The sequence below is a fragment of the Lampetra fluviatilis genome, chromosome 3, assembly GCF_964198595.1.
Source record: "Lampetra fluviatilis chromosome 3, kcLamFluv1.1, whole genome shotgun sequence".
Taxonomy (NCBI): Eukaryota; Metazoa; Chordata; class Hyperoartia; order Petromyzontiformes; family Petromyzontidae; genus Lampetra; species Lampetra fluviatilis.
Genome location: NC_136277.1, coordinates 21,395,764 through 21,416,829, shown reverse-complemented (window position 1 = coordinate 21,416,829; position 21,066 = coordinate 21,395,764). Strand labels below are relative to the sequence as shown.

At 46.6% G+C, this 21,066-nt stretch overlaps 1 protein-coding gene across 5 annotated transcripts in view; it reads left to right on the top strand.

The window, feature by feature from the left end:
- Positions 1–21,066, top strand: part of LOC144954508 (talin-2-like) — a 230,513-nt gene that overhangs the window by 156,713 nt on the left and 52,734 nt on the right. For all 5 annotated transcript variants that reach the window (XM_078884986.1, XM_078884982.1, XM_078885003.1 and 2 more), the window contains 10 exons: positions 2,039–2,152; positions 3,394–3,507; positions 4,752–4,886; positions 6,168–6,299; positions 7,133–7,235; positions 12,609–12,817; positions 16,566–16,685; positions 17,838–18,035; positions 18,298–18,437; positions 19,760–19,853. In XM_078884986.1, the coding sequence (XP_078741112.1) occupies positions 2,039–2,152; positions 3,394–3,507; positions 4,752–4,886; positions 6,168–6,299; positions 7,133–7,235; positions 12,609–12,817; positions 16,566–16,685; positions 17,838–18,035; positions 18,298–18,437; positions 19,760–19,853 (1,359 nt within the window). The remainder of the gene's footprint in view (positions 1–2,038; positions 2,153–3,393; positions 3,508–4,751; positions 4,887–6,167; positions 6,300–7,132; positions 7,236–12,608; positions 12,818–16,565; positions 16,686–17,837; positions 18,036–18,297; positions 18,438–19,759; positions 19,854–21,066) is intronic.

The window sequence follows — 21,066 nt, the reverse complement described above, 5'->3', positions numbered from 1 at the left end:
CACGGCCAACACCAGTGATGATTATCTGAACCAGTCCTTGGCCTTTCCTAGGTCGACTCATCCTCGAATATCTGGTGCAGTGTGTTAACGTCTTTGTCTGCACCTAGCCTGGCACGAGAGCTCCTTGGTGACGTCACCCTCACTTAGTGGTGGACGGCGGTTCTTTTTGTGTGAAATGAGCTCGATTCCTAACATCCATGGTGATTGGTATCTGAACCACTTCTGGGCCTCCACTAGATCAGCTCAGGCTTACATTTCCATCTGGTGAAGTGTGAACACATCGGGAATTGATTTCTGAATTTAATCTTTGTTACCATTCATCAAAGGGTAGTGGGGTCAATATTTAACTCCAGATAATGAGTAGTTGACGAGTACACATCAAACACCTCCCCATCACTTCCTGCCGTCAAATTGCGTGGCTGTTTCTTGGTCAACATTGAGCCTCTGAGGCCTACTCGTAGAGTATCTCACCACCTGGCTTTTTCAGCCTTCCTCTTGGCTGATGACCTCTGGATAACACCCCAGTGCCTACGATACCTTCCTACCACATTCAGCTTTGGACTTTGAATGCGCTTTCTCTTTCCTTCTGTGCAATTCCTAGCATGGATCATATAAACTGATACCCAAAGGCCGGAAGCTTATTTTCTGGTTTCTTCACTCCAAGCATCTGTCTCATACTTTTAACGCTGAAATCAACCACTATCCTCTTCAAAATGGTTTATTAATTCCATAAAAAACCTGTCATGAAAACACAATACATCTACAACCTCCTCATAGCAACGTTCTGTTTTGCTCATTGGTGCCTATTTATCTCTCTTTTTTTTCTGTAAGTTGTCACATGATGGCTGACGATGAGGCAGGATGACCTCCACTCTTTCGTGCTACCTAATTCGCCAATTTAATTTTGGTGGCGGCTTCTGTGTAATCGAATGGAGCCTCTATGTATTGCTGCCTCAGCATTGTTCAGCTGGCTCGGCATTTTTGAACCACCCAACCACTTTTGTGGCTGATTAGGTCACATCAAAGGGTATTCTTGGCATCGCTACAGAAATGCCGTAGCTCCATCCTGACGATTAAGTTAAAGTGTCTCTCTGGCTGGTGGCACTTGTTTTTTTATGTGGCTTTGCGCCAACTTTGGTATTTCTGTTCTCCGTGGTTATGGCCAGTTATTCCACGCCTCTATATTTGGAGTTTACATGTTCTCACCATGGTTGTGTGGATTTTTCTTTGGGTCCTCCTGTTTTTCCCTCCACATTTAGAAACATGGATTAAGAGTATTTGGCTGCGATAAATTTCCACAAGATAAGCCACTTCATTGAGCTATCATTTGCGGCCAGTTCGCTTCTGAAAAAAAGTTATATAGATAGCTCAGTGGTCCTTACCTGGTAAAATAAAAATGGCTTTAGACTTCCCATAAGAAATGCTGGTGGGCAGTTGGCTGAGCCAACTGCCCACCAGGATTTAAGCATCTTTCTGATTGCGATTTGAGCACCACACCAGAGCGCCGCCAACCCGGATTTTAACTCCGCTTCGCTGTTGCCATCATCGCGTAGATTGTAACACAGCTCGCGTTGCCATCATCACGTAGATTGTAACACAGCTCGCGTTGCCATCATCACGTAGATTTTAACTCCGCTTCGCTGTTGCCATCATCGCATAGATTGTAACACAGCTCGCGGTGCCATCATCACGTAGATTGTAACACAGCTCGCGTTGCCATCATCACGTAGATTGTAATGCAGCTCACGGTGCCATCATCACGTAGATTGTAACACAGCTCGCGGTGCCATCATCACGTAGATTGTAACACAGCTCGCGTTGCCATCATCACGTAGATTGTAACACAGCTCGCGTTGCCATCATCACGTAGATTGTAATGCAGCTCACGGTGCCATCATCACGTAGATTTTAACTCCGCTTCACTGTTGCCATCGTCGCGTGGATTGTAATGCAGCTCACGGTGCCATCGTCGCGTAGATTGTAATGCATTGCCGCCGTTCACTGCCATGCACGTCGTTTCGTCGCCCTGCCGTTCCAGCAAGCAGCGAAGCAGGCAGCCGCTGCCTCCACGCAGACCATCGCGGCAGCGCAGCACGCCGCCTCCTCCAACAAGAGCCCCAACTCTCAGCAGCAGCTGGTGCAGAGCTGCAAGGTGAGCGAGCCCCCCCCTCCCCCCCATTCGGGAAGTTGTGAACCACCGTGGTCCAGAAGTCGCCTAGCCTGATGCACCTAAATGTTAATAGGTGCGTTTCTTTGCGATGAAATGAAACATTTAATATTTGTTATGCAGTATTCCCTCATTATTCACGACTTGCTATCTGCGATTTTGGCTCTTCGCAAATCGCATCTGAACTCTATGCAAATGCATCGAGAGAGAGAGAGAGTGATGAGAGACAAAGTGATGAGAGAAAGTGATACAAGAAAGTGATGAGATAGTGATGGCATAGAGAGGGATGAGATAAAGAGATGAGATAGAGAGGGATAACTTCTCGAAGCTTTAGAAGCATCTGCAGACGTTGCGCCTTCGATATTTGGAGGCCAATGTCATTATCTGTGCAATGTGATATTCATGAGCATCTCCAAAATGTATCCCTAGCGAGTAAAGAGGGAATACTGGAGATAAAAAAATCTGACTTGGTCCCAACACCCATAACGACTTCAGCAATTGCTTTGGCAATGGCCAAGCAATGGACTGTTGTTGTGCTTTGCCTCCTGATTTAACATATAATTGGTTTCGATTTAAAGCTTTCGTGACTGCAGGGATTCCTCTTCTTGGTTCTTTCGGTAAAGTCACGTAGAAGGGAAGTAATAAAATAATACAAATAAAACATAATATAATAATTCTCACGACGTTTCGGCCACAACGCAAGCAGCCGTCCTCAGGTGAAGACCAGGTCTGTCGGGGAGACAGCGACAGACCTGGTCTTCACCTGAGGACGTCTGCTTGCGTTGTGGCCGAAACGTCGTGAGAATTATTTTATTATGTTTTATTTGTATTATTTTATTACTTCCCTTCTACGTGACTTTACCGAAAGAACCAAGAAGATATAATTGGTTTTCATCGCAGTTGTCAAGCAGATGCTCTAAAGTGTACAATATAGCAACCAAAGAACGAGAGAATGGTGAGTACGTGAAGGCTGCTTCCTTGCCGGTATTCTCTATGATTGTGACTCCGTGTGAGAGTATTGTCTGTGATAGTCGCAGTAGCAGAAAGACAAGCGGGGGCAATAGATGGAAAACGAGAGAGTGACTGCCCTGAATATGTGAGCGGCGAACCATCGGTCGAGCGGGCAGCTTTTAATCTGAGAAGGACTAGGTTTTGCTGCTTCTCCGCTGTCGTTGTCTGTGGTTGTGACTCCGCGTGGCCCGTCGTTTGCGACGTCTCCATGGCAGGTGGTGGCGGACCACATCCCCCAGCTCGTGCAGAGCGTGCGGGAAAGCCAGTCGACCCCGGACAGCCAGCAGGCCCAGCAGAGCCTCATCACGTCCAGCCTCGGCTTCCTGCAGGTAACGCGGCATATTCGGTCTGTGTGGACTTCATTTATTAATAATTATTGATGAGATAATGCTATGCATAAGACAAGGTGATTTTGAAAAACAGAAGCACAATGGGAAGTCCCAGCGTGCTTTGCATCCCAAGGTGACAACACCATTCCTGCGTACATTCTTGCACACAGCCTGCAATGGAGATGGTGCCATTTTTATTTTAGGCTGCAGCAGAACAACAAGGCAAGTGTGTACCGTTTCCACCCTCCTTAGAGCTCATCGGTACATTATAGCCATCGTTGCCTACTGCTGCCGTTTGTGTTGTTGATGAGGTACATGTTGATCAGTCCTCCCCCGAAACCGTGGGGACCATTTGGCACAAGCCTACGAGCAACAGAGACCACATTCAGGCACTTTCTGTTGCTAAAGCGATGGTTTTTCTCATTAGCTGCAGGAGAAAGGGCTTGAATTTAGATCATATTGATTTTATGACCAATTCAGTGGGCATAGCCTCCCATTACATGTCTTTTTCCCAGCTTGTTTTTTTTTTTACTACACATGGGTACTGGCATCTCATGAATGTAAATCCGGCTGGCTGAACTATACTGGGTCGTACTGTGGGGAGATCGCTTGACTTACAAATCTAGAGGTTTTGAGTTCAGATCCCAACTCAGCCCATCATCTCTGTTGGGGTTGATAAAATAGGTACCACCTTTCTTTGGTGTCTGAAAAAAAATCTACTGTTGAGAGTGCTTGTGATAACCAAACTCTTGATAATGAATACTTAGTCGTTATTTGGCGTGACATCAGAATACTGCCCTTGTACTCCCTCCAAATGACAGATGTACGATTCAAGTGGAATCTCATTGTCATATAATGTCAGTGCTCTCCTCGGTTGAACACTCAGTGCTCTAGTTCTGCATAACTAGACTGATATCTGGATTTATGACTGAAACCCTTCACCTGGTTGGTAATGAAGACAACATCTTCACAAAAAAAGGCTGATAAAAGTGAAATTTGTCTGCACGTGCAAATTGGGCCGTACGTGTGTTCTGCTGAAAATCCAGTGTTCTCTCTGAGATTAGAGGAGGGGGAAACACCCTCGTGGGTATACCCAGAGTGGAGAAGGAGCAATGACTTCCGTTCGTGCGTCGCAGCACCACGGGGGATGGCGACGGCAGTGGGTAGATCACGCGCTGCGCGTTATTACGGCGACGATGACTCACCGCTCGCCCGACCGCCTCGGCGTCTGTTGCGCTGCGCAGCCCGGCAACCATCTGGTGGCATCAGCCCGTGCCGCCGTGCCGACGGTGGAGAACCAGGCGTCGTCAAACCAGCTGGGCACTTGCGCCAAGAACCTGGCAGCCTGCCTGTCCGAGCTTCGCGCCGCCGCGCACAAGGTGCGTATGCCCGCCAGAAGGCGAATTAGCAAACCGTTGGTTTTTTGTTGTTGTTACAGGATGCATTGACATACATGGGCATATTCTTAGGTTTTTTCGGTAAAGTCACGTAGGTAAAAAATTAAAATTAATAAAAGTAAAATAAAATATTTTTTATTAATTTTAATTTTTTACCTACGTGACTTTACCGAAAAAACCTAAGAATATGAATCCTTGCAGTCACGAAAGCTTCAAATCTAGAATACATGGGCATGTGATGCTGTGTTTAGAGCAGGGTTACTGGACATCTGTGAAAATGAGTTTTATAGCTCACCAGATTCCTCCGGTATAAATAAATATTCCGATTCTGTTTTCCGAAGTCCAGCCCTCACGACTCACCACCACGCTACGTCTTTCCGCGTTTTACCGATTTACTCTACATCCGCATACAAACTCATTCTGTGCTGATCGTGCCCGTTGATAGTTAAACACGTGCCACATGTCGCGCTAAGCAATTAATGCGATCTGTGTTAATAGAGCCAATTCAAATTAAGACTGAGATCTCAGTGTGTGTGTGCGCCTGTTCCACGTCGTGATCTCTGAACATGTTACACGGGACGTGTTTAACAAGCATCGGGTGCGTCTGGCGTGGAATGAGTTAACTTGTATTTTTTGGGGAGTAAATAGGTCATTCGGAAAGACGCAGCGTGGTGGGGGTTGTGGGGACTGGAGTTTTGGAAGCCCTGGTTTAGAGCATGCAGCTTGCAGTCAAAACTTTTCAAGTTACAAATCACAGTCGGGAAGTTGCCTCGGCTCTTCATTTCCTGAGTTCGATTCCCAGCCATGGCTAATATCAGTGGTGAACGACCTTTGTACCGGTCTCCCCTTCACCAGCCGACACCAGCGTTGTGAATAATGGTCAAACTAGCCCCTTGACCAACATGGCATGGGGTGGTAGCGCATGTTGAACTTATTTCGCACCATACGTAGCCAACCATGCTAATAGGAGGTGGCCAGCATCACTCCCTGCTGCGTTTATCTCTCTGGTGCTGATGTTTACACACTCGGCACTCATTTAAAGCTGAGTCCACCTCTGCTGGAAGGTTCTCCTATTGTTGACCACTAATGTTCACCATGGCTGGAAATTGATCCCAGGTGGCCAGATTTCTTAGCTCAGTGCGTCAACCGCTACACCGCGGCTCCACCCCACACACCGTGCGTGCGGGACCCGCGCGGCGCACACTGTGTGAAACCCGCACGGTGCGAGCGGGTTTATCTGAGCGCCGTCTCCGCGTGGCGCAGGCCCAGCAGGTGTGCAGCCCCACGGAGGGGCAAGACTCGGCGCTGGAGCTCGTGCGAGCGCTGGAGAATGAGCTGGAGGAGGCCAAGACCGAGGTGGCGCAGGGGCACCTCAAACCGCTGCCTGGCGAGACGGTGAGGGTGCCAGCTGGGCCTCGGCATAAACCATTTGTAACTATTTCAGCAGTTTTTTTTTTCAGGTAAGGCCCACTGAGCTATATGTAGCTCTTTTTCAGGAGTGACCTGGCCACAAATAATCGCCCGACGAGAAGTGGCTTATTGTGCGGATATTTATAGCAGCCAAATACTCTTAAACACATGTTGATTCTAAAAATGGAGGGAAAACCGGAGGACCCAGAGAAAAATACAAGCGACCACGGGGAGAATATGAAAACTCCAAATATACAGCAGGCGTCAGGGTCGGGATCGAACCCACAAACTCCTGTATCCCAGGCGAGATAGTTAACATCTTGCCACTGTGGCACCCCTCAGAGGCATGGAGGCGCACACCTACCAACTTGTGTTTGGAGGCAGGGCATGTTGAATGTTGTCACCTCGTAATGAGCTGTGAGATGGGCAGGATTGCGGCAGTACAACAAGGGATTCTTGAATATATCTGTGCGGAGATTTGAGCGTGACTGTCTTGTCTTCACGGGGCACTCCGATTGACTTCCACATACCAAATGCCTGTTAAATGAATTGGCCAAACATCGCAATGCAGGCCATTCCTTGGCCTGATAAATAATTGAAATAAGTTCAACTGTTTTGGGGAAGTCAAACGACGTTTTCCTGTGGACATACATGCCCTTGCCATGGCGCATTTACCACTCACTCAAGGCCACCACCACTAGAGACGAGCACTACGACCCCATCGGCTGATTGATACTAATGGATGGCAGACAGCGTCTGAGTTTCTCTGGAGAGTCATGGTGCGTCCTGTGCCCTGCTGTCTCGGCCGTGTGTTGTAGCTGGAGTCCTGCTCTCTCGAGTTGGGTTCCGCCTCCAAGACCGTGGGCTCTGCCATCGCACAGCTCCTCACTGCCGCCTCGCAAGGAGATGAGAGCTTCACCGGTGGGAACTGGGCGACGATTCCCAAACAGACGCACGTTCGCTCACACACACACACACGCGCACACACGTTAATTCGTGCTACAGTGTAACCAGGGGGTGTGAGAGGCGCTTCCGAATATCGATGGGAGTATACGTGACAGCCAGAGGTCGCAAACGGGTTTTGATTCCTTACCCGTACCCGTACCCGGCCGCACCAGGGTCGCAAATGTGTACCCGTACCCGTACCCGGCTGGGTACGGGTTCCCATTCACTACCCGTACCCGTACCGTACCTGAAATGAGTGACAAACGGTTACTCACCGGTGACTCACGGCCTACCCATACCCGGCCGCACCAGGGTCGCAAACGGCTACCCGTACCCGTACCCGGCCGGGTATGGGTAGCCGGGTATCGGGTAGGGTACGGGTATCGGGTACCCGGTTGCGACCTCTGGTGACAGCCCTCTGTGTGAATCCGGGGAGCAGGAAACCATGGCGCAGTCCGTCAGGGTGTGCCGGGGGGACTTGTTGCCCTGCACATGCTGCAAGAAGAGGCTGGCACATGGCTCTGTGCCCACGTGGACTGATGTCCACTCGCATATAACATTGACAAGTTATTTATTTATTTTCTTTCTTGCATATCTAGTGCTCTTAACTGTATGACAGTCACGCGTAAAAGCATTCGCTAAATGGAACTTAGTGTTCCCTCCTTGAAGCTCGCTGCTCCGAGGTTTTCACGAGCATCGTAAAATCCAGCCGATTGTCCGCTACGCTTATGAGTATTCCACAAGCTGTGTGTCGGGAAGTTGCTCATTGAAATATCAGTCGATGGTTGATTCAACCCATCATTCCTTACAGGTTTATACATTTTTTATAATTTTGTGCGAAGTCAATCAGTAAAATCAGTGGTCGTTATTTTGGGAAGATGTGTCACCGGACTCTTATAAGGAAACCACTGTTGCATCCCCGAAACGTGGTTAAGTATTATAACTTATTGATTTGAAGTTCGTTTTAGAGAGGTGGTGTGCAGAGTTTTGACACTGGTCGGAATTTAAACTCAGAACTTTAAAGTTGTGAGTCCACTGTTCTACTGACTGAGTTACATCCCAGCCATTCCATGGACCTTTCCATAATACAAACATAGACCATGATGTGCAGATACTCATGACTTGTAAGGAAATATTGTTACATCACGCTCAATTGTGTGCATGCCAAATCAAAGCTAGTGACACCATAATTTACTACAGTTAGAGCCACAAGGTTGCTGCAGTGGGGATAGCAGTGGCCTTTCAAAGTTTAAAAGTATGACATATATTGTTGTTCTTTCAGTGAACTTATAAAACAAGGAACACATTTTTTAAAGTATTTTTTCCTGACACTGAGGAAAGAATGTTCTTTGTGTTACAGCCTACTGATCTTCTTCAGGAATGATTGAGGCTGTTGTTAGCTTATATACATAAAAGGGAAATTTGTCAATGTGTGTCTGTTCGAAATGTTTAGCATACTTCCCGACATGCAACAAACTTGAAATTTGGCATGTGGCTAGCTTCCAGACTGTACACAATGCAAAAAGTATATAAATAGACTTTGGTATTTTGGGGGGCAGGGAGGGGCGCAATAATAGATATATTTTGCACGTCATGTGAGCAGTGACGTCACATATATGATGTCACCCGCATGCGGCAGCGTCACGCAGTGTGCCTGCTGACGTCACGCATCCCCCCCCCAACCCTTCGCATAGACCGTGTATTAGGGGCCGTCCATAAATGACGTCACACACCTAGGGGGTGGAGGGGGGTCAGACATTTGTGACGATGTGTGACGAGGGGGGAAGGGGAGGGTTGAGAAATGTGACGTCACATCAAAATGCGCAACTTTCAATAAATGTAAGCAATAGAATTGTTATAACAACACTATTTTTGATTAATTTTCATTATTAACTATTTGATTATTTAAATTTACTAATGTCACCTTTATTTATTCCATGAACGAGCATTTCGCTTCTCCATGGGAGAATGGAGAAGCATCAATTTTGTAAATTTGTTGAATGGTTGTTATTAAGCATTTTTATTTTAATGATTCTACCAGGACTTTTCATTCTGTGGAATGAATATGTGATTGTTATAATTTTACTCTCCATTTTGCTTCGTTCTACTACAAAGTTACGTATTTTTTTATAGTTATAATTACTTTTAATATTTTATAATTATAAGAGAATTTCAATTTAATATTCTGAACATCTGTAGCTTTAGTTAGACGTTGAATATTTTCAAGTGAATTATATGCTAAATTTCAGCTTTCCAACGCCTCCTTTTTAATACGTGTTTTCTCCTACAACTTTTTGTGACGCCGTGTGAAGAGGGGGGGGGGTCAAAAATCGCGTGACGTCATTTATGGACGGCCACTTAATCCAAGACAATAATCCAAGTCTCGGGCGAAGCCGGGTAGTAAAGCTAGTGATAATATATGTTTTAATGGGTGGAGTTAGGTTAATGGTGCTTTAAACAGCAGCAATTGTTCGAATAGGGTGGTTGCTACTGCCAGGTTTGGTGAATATTTATGTGAAAAGGCTTACATTTATATTTTGTGATATATTTTAGAATTTAGATATTGTTAAAATCAGTGGGAAAAAGTCCCTCATTTAACCAGATAATTAGTTAATTAGAAAGAAATTTGAAAGCAAGATGAGGGTTAAGCATGAGAGTTTGGATGCCTACAATAGAATCAGAATACGTATTTATTTCTACTGGAGGAATCCGATCAGCTATAAAGCTCTTTTTCACAGATGTCCAATAGGACCTGCCGGGAAAGCTTGGTGGTGGCTTTTACTGTCATTGCAGCCACGTTATGGAGTCCAAGTTGCAGGACTTAATTTCAGCCGGGTTGGCAATCAGGATATTAGTTCCATGCTCAGCACACTAATATCCAGTATCCCTCTCGCTATGATTGTCTCGACTTAGTCATGTGCCTACTGCAGTCGACCAGCGACACAAATAATGTTCAGTGAGACGTTAATTCGTGACAACATGTTGCACAGCTTTCCTTAACACGAAGTATGTATTACATTGAACTTCTTTCACACCGTACGTAGCCAACCTTGCTAATCGGAGGTTCGGGGAAAGGACAACAAACTAAGCACAAAACGCAGTTCTAAATAAAAGAGTTTTCAATCTAGATTTAACAGTGCATAGCTCCAGTGGCTTTCTAATAAAAGTTGCGTAACTCCCATCCATCAGAGCGGTGGCCTTCACAGTCGCATAGCATTTTTTCCATAATAGAGGTCTTTTGGGTTAGATCGCGTAAATATATAAAAATCCGCCACCACCTGACACAGCCAACTCGTAAGGGTTGTTACGTAAACAGAAGATGCCAATTCGTCACTAGAACAGCACACCGGTGTGTTAGAGAGCCAAGCATTGTTTCCTCCAGATTTGTGCAAGGCGGATCAGATATCACTTGCAACTGGTCAGGAATTAATCTCTATGGTCGCCAGGTTCGTAGTGCAAACCGCTGCCCCATTACTCCCCAGAGGGGACTTTGAATCTGAGCATGGTTTGAGCAGAGGGCCTGGTCAGTCGGTGATTCTGCACGCCTGGCAGTTGAGATGGCTGTGGAAGATGTGTATAGGATGTACCTCGAGTCAGGTGCCTTGGGTAGTTTGTTTTTCAGGCAAAAATCATGGTACGCATGTAACTTCATCTTTTTATTGTTGCGTTGAATCGTGGCGTTTAGAGTGCCTTTGCATGACACTATCACAGCTCCTATTGTGAATTTTCTGCAGTTGCAATTTTATTTTCTTGGATAAAAGAGCTGTTGTTTAGTCTGTGTGTGTGTGCATGTGGGAACACTAGCCCGGTGCTTTGCAGCGTGCACTGTGATCCTGGCAACATCCTGGACATATCTTCCCTGGCCACACATTACAGAGACAAGTGGCGTGTGAAACTGTTCTGGGCAACCCCTAGGACAACTCAGTCTCAAATGAGTACCTTCTGTGGCATGTAAACATCAGCACTGGGAAGACAAATCCAACCGAGTACGGTGCAGGCTACACAACGAACCCGTTCGTGTGTCACACAGTTTTTAATAGGTGGCTTGTTAACTTGCCCCTACAGTCTAAACGAGGGGAGGGGGGTGTGTGCTTTATATCTGTATACGTATGCGTGTACAACAAAAAAAATACATTTCAAAGTCTTAAAAAAAATCTAAATCTTCTCGGGAGGTTGGAATGTGGATCAGAATGAATGGCTTGGGTCGTGCCAAAAACAGCAGCTGTCAGCTTTTCCAGCCACAAAGTCTCTTGAGCGGCCCGGACAATGCACGGATTTCCTGTCGGGCCTACACGGAGGCCATACGTCACTCCAGGGCACATTTGCGGAGGTGTTTGCTTTGAGCGTAAATTGTTTTGCGGACAGACGCTTTTGAGTGTTGGTGTTTATTTATCAATCGGCAATTTGTGGGGAGCCAGACATTGTCATTTTGTAGCAAAATAAATCAAACTTAGCCCTGTATTTCTTTTTTGTATTTATAAAACACTTTTTTTACTCGTGCGTTTGTATAAATTCCGTGTGAGGAACGGTAGTGCTACAGGCCATGAAAAACCCGGGCTCTTTTAGGGAAATGTTCTCTGCAGTCATCACTGGCAACACATTTACCATGAGCATCTGTATCAACATGGTACATCAATGGCATAGAGTGGTGATGTTATGTTTCCCCAAATAAAAGAGTTGATTGAAAATTGTGCTTCAACATAAATGGCCCTACAAAGCACACAACCTCAGGTAGTCACATGATCTCTGCTTGCGATGTGGTTGTAAGTTTCCTTCTCAGCTGCTCAATAGGAGGAGCAGCGACTTGTCCAGATTTATGCAATAAAAAATGATACTTGACAAAAGAGATGCGGCCACTATTGCTGGTGATGAATATCTTGTGATGATTGCGGTAAAATTGCACAAGTGTATAGTGGCTTTTACAGCACTGGTCTATATAGTCTAGAAGGCCAAACATTGTCTCTGTGCGCCTCTGTGTTTGTGTGTGCACGTGCGTGGGTGCCTGCGGTAGTGTAGTGGTTTGCGCGCTGCGCTACAATCCCAGCGACTTGAGTTAAATTCCCGCTCATGGCCAACACCGGTGACAATTACCTGAACCAGTCCTGGATGTCCCCTGAGGTAGACTCGGCCTCAAATGAGTACCTGGTGTGGTGTGTAAACATCCATCACTAGGGAGACAAAGGCGGTCAGGGGTGGTGCCAACCACCACCCCCTCGTGTACTGTTGCCGGCCTTCATAAGTGCTTGCTAACAGCACTTGCCCCAACAGTCTGTTCAGGCTATACGGGAGAACTTTGTCTTTGTGTGTGCCTGATAACGTGCATCTCCCCCCCCCCCCCCACTTCTGCAGACCACGCGGCACATGAGGCGGCGGAGGCCCTGCGCGGGTTGGCCGCGGCGGCCCGTGGGGTGGCGGCCAACACGGCCGACCCCCTGGCCCAAGAGGCCGCCCTGGAGACGGCGCGCGACGTCATGGACAAGTCGGCCAACCTGCTGCAGGAGGCGCGCAAGGCGGCCGCCAACCCCAGCGATCCCGACAACCAGCAGCGCCTCGCGCAGGTACGCGCAACTCCGCTCGGGCCCCCGTCTTGGTTTCTATGAGCCACTCGAAGAGGACCCTTGACTCCTGCAATGGACGGCCGTCATTGTCGCACTCTTCTCACAACCCTGTACCCGGAGCGCTAAAAAGCAAATCCACTGTTTTACGTATTAAATGTCAGAGCAGTGTTCTTCATTGCTATGGCCTGCGGGCCACTGACGGTCCCTGACGTGCGGCCCCCGACAATACACAAGTGTGACAACAGCCCTTGCAAGCGATGTGGCGGCCCTCACACTGATGCCTTATCGGCGGAAGTGGCCCCCCTATGAAAATGAGTGAAGAACACTGGGTCAGAGCAATTTCAATTGAACCGTGTCAGTCTTTTGCATTCGTTACTCCCGCCTCTTCAGTGTCGCTATCTAGTAAGCGTCTTCCGAACGTCTTCCGCAGTTTCAATTTGATGTTCATTTGTTAAACATAAATTCCCGTTTTTGACGGTTACCCAGCTAGTTTCGCTGGCAACGGCCCACAGCCACTAACAATAGTTTGTTTTGTTGGGGTGGAGAGGGGAGCCCAGCCAGCAGCCAGCCAGCCAGTCAACTTTTGAGGCATCGATTACGTTTAATAGTAGTACGGTGTTTGTGGGAATTTGTATCTCAATTGTGATTGTTGTCAACTTGGTGCAGTGGGAAAAATAAACGTCCCTACGTTGAATATTATTGAATGATCAGGTTTTCTAATTGCCCTTATATTTACACGCAGTCAGTAAATTCACGACTTGCAAAAACATTTAAATGGCAGTAAAAGTTGCATGTTCAGTTTTTATCTTCATACAAATATTGGAAACATACAAGTTATTGTTTACACTGATTTGCTAATTAACATTTTCATCATTATAAAAGATGTGAAAGTCAAACACCCCTCCCTTATATATAAAATAAAACATAGGGCAGAGCTCATTGTGAAAATTCCACATTCTCATAGCAGCGCCCAATCTACCCATAGAAAAAAACACTATGTGATTTTCCACAATTTTAGTACCAATTGTATTGCCCTCAGAGGGATGATGGACTGAGTAAACCCTCAACCAGAGTTTTTAAATTGCAGAATTTTGTTTGAATTTCGACCACTCTGCCAACAGTGCCACCTGGTGGTGTAAGATTGCTGTTTTCGATAACTATGTTTGATTCAAATCTTTAAACCTCTCATATCTTGGAGGTGATATTTTGTTTTGTATGAATTCCAAGTTGGTTTCAGAACAAAATAGTTATTAATATTGGGTCTCCTTTCCAAGAGAGACATATTTCAATGGGCTGTCACCCAGTCACAACTAAACTAAATGGATTTATCAATTTATATTATGCTTCGGTTGATTACTGAAGATGAAAAGCGTCTGGTTTTGTTAAAAGCCTCCTTTTAACCAACACGCAGCTTATGACGACTTTTAGGGGTAATTCATTATTTTAATTGACGTAACTTTTAATACACTTTCTTCGTGTTGATTGTACGTTTCATCACGAGGCTTCCAAAGCATCACATGCTGCGACACGAGCATTAGTATGCTGTCGGCACGCTGTGCAAGAGGATACAATTGAAAACAGGAAGCAGCTTGTATTGTCCTTGACATGTGTGCCACATGGTATGCGCTTGTGTGCTTGCTTGAGCTCCTCGGTTGTATCGTGTGCGGATGTAGCAGCGCAATGTTTTGCGCGCACTGCACTCAAATCCCATTAGCCTGGGTTCGATTCTTGGCTGTGCACATTGAGAGGGGTAAACTGCTTTTGCTACTTGTCTTGTGCTTCCTGTAGGTTTCCTCTCAGCGTCGAATGGGTGTCTGTTGCCGTCTGTAGACGTTAGCTCCGGGGAGATACAGATGGCCTGTCATGATGGTGGTTCAAATCATCTCTCCCATCTGCATTGCTGGTCTTAATAGGTGCTCGCGTACAGAGCTTGCTCCAACAGGGTTTTATTAACCAAAGGAGCCGTTGTGCCTTTGTTACATATCAGTGAAAAAGCTGTGGCATTTGTTAACCACATCACGGAATGGGAGTATATCGTGTTGTGATTTCTGTGACACAGGTTCAATTGCTGTTGATGAAGATCAGTGAGATTTGATATTCTAAACTTAGCAAGGGCTTTGCTAAAGTTTGATGTAAATTATTGGCATAGAGCAATTCACAGCAGTGACTCATTGGAATGTGATGATTAGGGGTCACGGTTCAAATTAAGAATAGATTATAATTTTTGTCTCCTTAGTATTGCTATTTTTATTTTTGTCTGTCGTGTTTTGCAGTTTCGTTCAATCAATTTGCCTGAATATATCATGAGCATACCATTTGCATGCATTAAAAAAAAAATGTTATTTATAACATTTTCATACTCACCATTTCATGCATGAATTCTAGATTTGAAGCTTTCGTGACTGCAAGGAATCATATTCTTAGGTTTTTTCGGTAAAGTCACGTAGGTAAAACATCAAAATTAATGAAAATAAAATAAAATAAAACAAAAATCACGACGTTTCGGAGGCAACACAAGTCTCCGTCATCAGGTGGGACCGTCACAGCCAGATTAGCTGCATGTATTGTAAATGTAAGTATCTACTATTATCAATGAATCAAAGAGTAAGTCAGTGGCTGCTAAATTTAACGTCTTCTACACTTTGTTACCCTCGACAATGGGAGACCAAGGGGCCCCTGTGACCAGCTGCATAAAACATCTCCAGTGGAATGTTTCCTGACTTTGTTATTCAAAAGTAAATTTAAGACCGCAAGAGTATCAGGAACTTCTTCCTTTTTTCTGGGAAATTTTCACCTCAAAATTTCACGCAATCCGCCATTGCATCTAACCTCGGTAATCACGTGCACCCCAAACATTCCCATTCTGTGGCTCAAGAGGCGAAGTCAAAACAGTTCCCTGCTCACACGGGCAATGGGGTCAGTGGCCATCTCCATTGGCGGCCCTGAGCTGGTGGTGAAAGCTCCACATTCTCATGGCAGGGATCGGCCTTTGCATTGGATGGCCACTACTGGTCCCAGATGGGTTTTTTTGCCACTGCAATGGGATTTGAACTCTCAACCTTCCAGTCGTGAGTAAAACTGCTCCTATCCACAGCACCGCCCAGCCAACAGGAATAGGTGGTCGCGAGTAGCACTTTCCCCAACAGTAAAGCATTTACAGTGAGAGTCCCTGCAGTGAAACAATCGTGTTGCCAATGCTGATCGGCTAATGGCATTCACCTTGTGTACCGGTGACTCCCATTATTCTCTATTTGGCCAAAGCATTACAGCTGTGTCCCACGCGTGACTCTACGTGTCAGTCTGGAAATTCATTTCGTGAACCCAATTTGAAATGTAGAACTCGCTCATTGCAACGCGTTTGACATGGCGTGTGTGCGTGACATTGCGCGCGCACGCGCGTATGTGACATTGGGTGCGTGCCATCGCGTGCTTAATGCTGAGTATGGTAAGCGGCGGTGCCGTGGTTGGTGCCTTGCCATACGATTCCTTTAACCTGGGTTCCATTCCGTAGCCAGGCACGTACCGAACGTGCATCCCTAGCTCACCTCAGTCTCACGTGAATTGAGTACCCAGGGGCCTTAGCACTGGGGCGGTAAAGGGAGCCACGCGTTGTACTGGCCAGGACACCCTCGTGCAGGTGTGCCGTGCTGGTCTCTATGCACCCCCCGTGAACAGCCCTTGCTTGTGCAGTCTATGAGGCTAGAACGGGGGGGAAGATGTTGGTCTCCGTCTCTGTGCTGCTGAGCAGGTAGCCAAGGCAGTGTCCCTGGCTCTCAACAACTGCGTGAACTCGCTGCCGGGGCAGAAGGATGTCGACTCCGCGCTGCGAAACATCAACGACGCCAGCAAGCGCCTCCAGGCTGACTCGGTGCGTCGCACGTGGCTTCCCCCCCCCCGTCCCTCGCTCGTACGGCACACGAGCCCACCTGTTCAATTGTCATCAATCAACCAGGGCAGGAGCCTCCTGCAAAAAGAGAGTCGTGAGACTCGGTGACGGTTTCTTGGGTACACCAGCAGAATAATTAAATAGTTATCGATGGTAATTAAACGCCGCTGAGTAGTGTGGCGCTAATTGGCAACGTGGCGCTGTGGATGTCACGCTCGGCTCGCACATCGGACAGTCGTGAGTTCCAATCCCTGTCGGGAGTTTACGAGGAGCAATGTTTCACTGCTTTGTGTGAGAGCCCTGAGAAGGATTGTTTAAGGGTGCTTTATACATAATTATGACAGTCTCAAATGTGGCATTCTCTGTCTTTTGACAAGATGCTGATGGCACAATTGTAATATGATTTTGGGGGGGAAATTAAGACAACATTTTTTGGGAGAGTGTGAATGTACGTAATTGTGTCTCAGATAACATTGTTATTAATCAACTTTCATTGTCATGCTTCGCTCCCGATGTTGTCTGCTGGCGAAGCCGCCCTTGAAAGAGAGCCGTATAGCTCGTGGGCTTTATTTGGAAATGAACGTCTTGACTTCCACAAAATATAATTTAAATTCACGAGAACTTCTTCTTCTTCTTTCGTACGGCTGATGTAGATGAAGAGCAACAACTACAATTTCACATTCAGGTGGTCAAGCCAAATAACCGCATCAGGAGCAGCGCAGTGTGTCGCTGTGATGTCTCCTTCGTATTTGTTGATTGGGAATGCTCTTCCTCTCGTTATTAGGAAGCCACTGGATCTATGCACTGTTAAATAATCTAGATTGAAAACTCGTTTCTTTAGAGCTTATTTTTGTGTTTAGTTTGTTATCTTTCCCCCGCACCTTCCGATTAGCATGGTTGGCTATGTGCGGTGTGAGAGAAGTTTAACATAAATACATACACGTTGTATGGTCTGTTCTGGATGACCACAGTCGCACACTGGAGCATTTTAAATGTTCCACATCCACACAAAACCATGGCAGACGCGGATACCCGATGCACAAATGGGAAATAAAAAACAAACAAAATCAACAAGAACTGTCTCACTCGCCGCCTGCCACGCCGTGTCTCTCGCTGTCGTCACGGGCCGTGCAGTTCCCACAGAGTGGCCGCTCGTACCACGAGGCGCAGAGCGGCCTCACGCAGGCGGCCGCCGGCCTCAACCAGGCCACGGGCCGCGTGGTGCACGCCTCCCACGGCTCCAGCCGCGAGCTCGCCACGGCCTCCGGGCGCTTCGGCCGAGACTTCTCCGACTTCCTCGACGCCGGCATCGAGATGGCCGGCCTCACACAGGTGCGGCAAAGCAGCGGCGCTCATCGGCACCGTAGTCGCAGGTGTCGGGAGGGAGGGAGGGATGGCTCGCGTGATGATTCATCGATTAAAGGCGTTTGTTACGCTCACGATGTAGGCAACAGAAAGATTGTCTTTCCGAACGAATTCCTGCTGCTGGGAATTTCAAATTTTACTTTGATTTAAAGTTAAATTATGTTTGTGAACTAATTGTAGACAATACAAGCCGTTTTTTTTAATTGTTGGTTGCCACATGACCCCGCAGACTAAGGAGGACCAGGTGCAGGTGATTGGGAACCTCAAGAACATCTCGGTGTCCTCCTCCAAGCTTCTGATGGCAGCCAAGTCGATGGTGATTGACCCTGCAGCCCCGAACGTGAAGAACCAGCTTGCGTCTGCCGCCAGGTGACTGCCTGTGAGGGTGGCTGCCTCTGCTGCTCACGATGCAGCGTGAGCTGCGGGCATTCGTTAAGGAAGGTTCAATTCAGAATCAGAATGTGTATTTATACTGGAGGAATCCGATGCGCTATAAAGCTCTTTTTCACAGATGTCCATTTGGGGTGAGTCAGGACTTTACAACAATAAACAGTAAAAAAACGGAGTGCAAAATTTCGGAAAGGTAAATAAATCACTTTTTAAAAAATATATACAAATAAAACTGACCTATGTTTTATTTTACCAGGTAAAGCCCACTGAGCTATTGGCTTATTTTTCATAAGAAACCTGGCCACAAATGATATCTCAATGAAGTGGCTTTTGTTTATAGCAGCAAAATAATTTAAACGCATGTTTCAAAATGTGGAGGGGAAAAAACGGAGGATTAACTAAACTGTCAACTGCTGAAATAACGCACAGCGAGCCAATGACCACACCACTCGAATCTCGTTAGATCTCGGAAACTAAGCGGGGGTTGAGCTTGGATAGTCCTTGGATGGGTGACCAACATTAACCAGAGGACGGGTGTGTAGTAGGCGTTGTGAGCAGTGGGGGGCAGTGGAGAGAAGTCCATTGTTGTTCTGCACTCGCCCCAGACTCACCAACCCAGACTCAGACGTGATTACATCAGCTGGTTAGGGCCATTGAGCTAAGCAGCTCCCCTTACAAGGACGACCGCAGCACAAGACTGTTGATAGTGGTGACAGTTACAGTTCCAGGACATTGCATGGTGGGGTTCGAGGTCAACTCAGCCCATCATTCCTCCAAGGTGATAAATAAAGAAATAGTTTGCGGAATGTTAGCAGTGACTGTCCAGTGTCTCTACTGTCCCTTTCATGGAATGCCCACAGCTGGTTTAGGCCAGATTACAGAGATGATTGCCACTTTGTTTGACTTGACCATTGATGTTGAGTTGACCGTTGACTTTTACATTCAAACCAATGTAAAGAAAGGGTGCAAGGACCACAATGTTAGTGGTAGAATTAGCTACCCCTAGCCAATGCCCTAACTCTAGCCCTGGCTATTCATAGAACCTATCTCTGGCGCTACTCCTTGTATACCCTCGCCCTCACCAAATGCCTCACCTCATGATCTGTCTAGGATTAATGAAATGTGTATGATTTTATGGGAAGCCATCAAAGATTACCCTTTAGATAAACTTTTCCCCCACTGAAGGAATGTGGAATTTCCACCAATTGCTTAGGAGCCACCAAGAGCAATGAGTTCCGTCCCATTGCTCGTTTGTGCGTGGAGACGCTGACTTTTGGCTCGTCGCTGTGCCGTGTTCCCAGGGCGGTGACGGACAGCATCAACCTGCTCATCAGCATGTGCACACAGCAAGCGCCCGGCCAGAGGGAGTGTGACAATGCCCTGCGTCAACTCGAGGTGACTCTCGCACGGCCAACGTGGCAGGTTGGCCCCTGGTGTTGAAAAAAATAAAAATCCGTTTCATCATCGTCAGCCACGCTCGATCCGCTGCTCGATGCAGTCATCCCCAATCCATTGCCATCCCTCGTGATGGTGCTGCGATGCAAAAAAATCCACCGAGCAGCTGCACACGGACTGATCTCATCGCTCCATCTCTGCGGTCGTTGTCCTCTTGAGCGTTTTCTCCCCTTTGGCTGCGTTGCGCTGAGATTTTGGAACGCACTGCATCTGTACGTGAGGAGGTCCATGTGTGTTGCAATATACAAATATATTATTATTATTATTAACCAGCAGCATTTTCATACGAGGCCCCGCTCACTCTGTGCAATTTATTGCTGCAACCCCCTTGCGTGACACGATTCCTGGACATGGGGAAAGTGTCCAATCGTGGCATGAGTTTAAAAAACATCTGTCTTATTACTTAGTCGCAACATTTTGCAGTCGGTCCAAAAAGTAATGGGAAGCAAATTACTTCTCCTCGATTTGTTTTTTTTGTGCAAAGTCTGTAAAGCTGCAGTAAATCCCTTCAGTCAAGAAAGGTTCTTCAACCTTTTCCCAGTGGAAAAATTTTTTTTGGCCAACGATGAGAGGCTACGAGGAAAGCAATTCCAAGCCACGTTTTGTTGTTGTCGCTATTGCATCAGCCGGTGTTTTCATAGCGAGCAAGACATACAATGACTTCCAACGATAGCAAAGAGTGGGACAAAGTGGGGGGGGGGGGGCATTTGTGAAGGATTTATGGACAATCTTGATTTGAAGCTTTCGTGACTGCAGGATCCATACTCTTTGGTTCTTTCGGTAAAGTCCCCTAGGTAGACTGTGCAACAGCTGCCAGATCTAGCATGAGGATTTCTATTTACGTGACTTTACCGAAAGAACCAAAGAGTATGGATGTATTGACAGTTTAGCAAAAAAAAATATTTATGTTTGTAAGGGAATATAGCTGCAAATCCTGACAGATGCTGGAGTGCTTGACTTTTACTTTAATGATTGTAAGTTACAATCCTGGTTCGGGTATAATCTCGGCCCATAATGCTTATGGGACTGATACAATTATTACCACTTTGTGGGAGGTTAACGATGGTCAAATAGCCCAATGTGGAATGTTCACTCCTGAATGAGAATCGACGGAAGATGGTACAATCCCTCGCTTGCTTGAGCAGTGGGACAC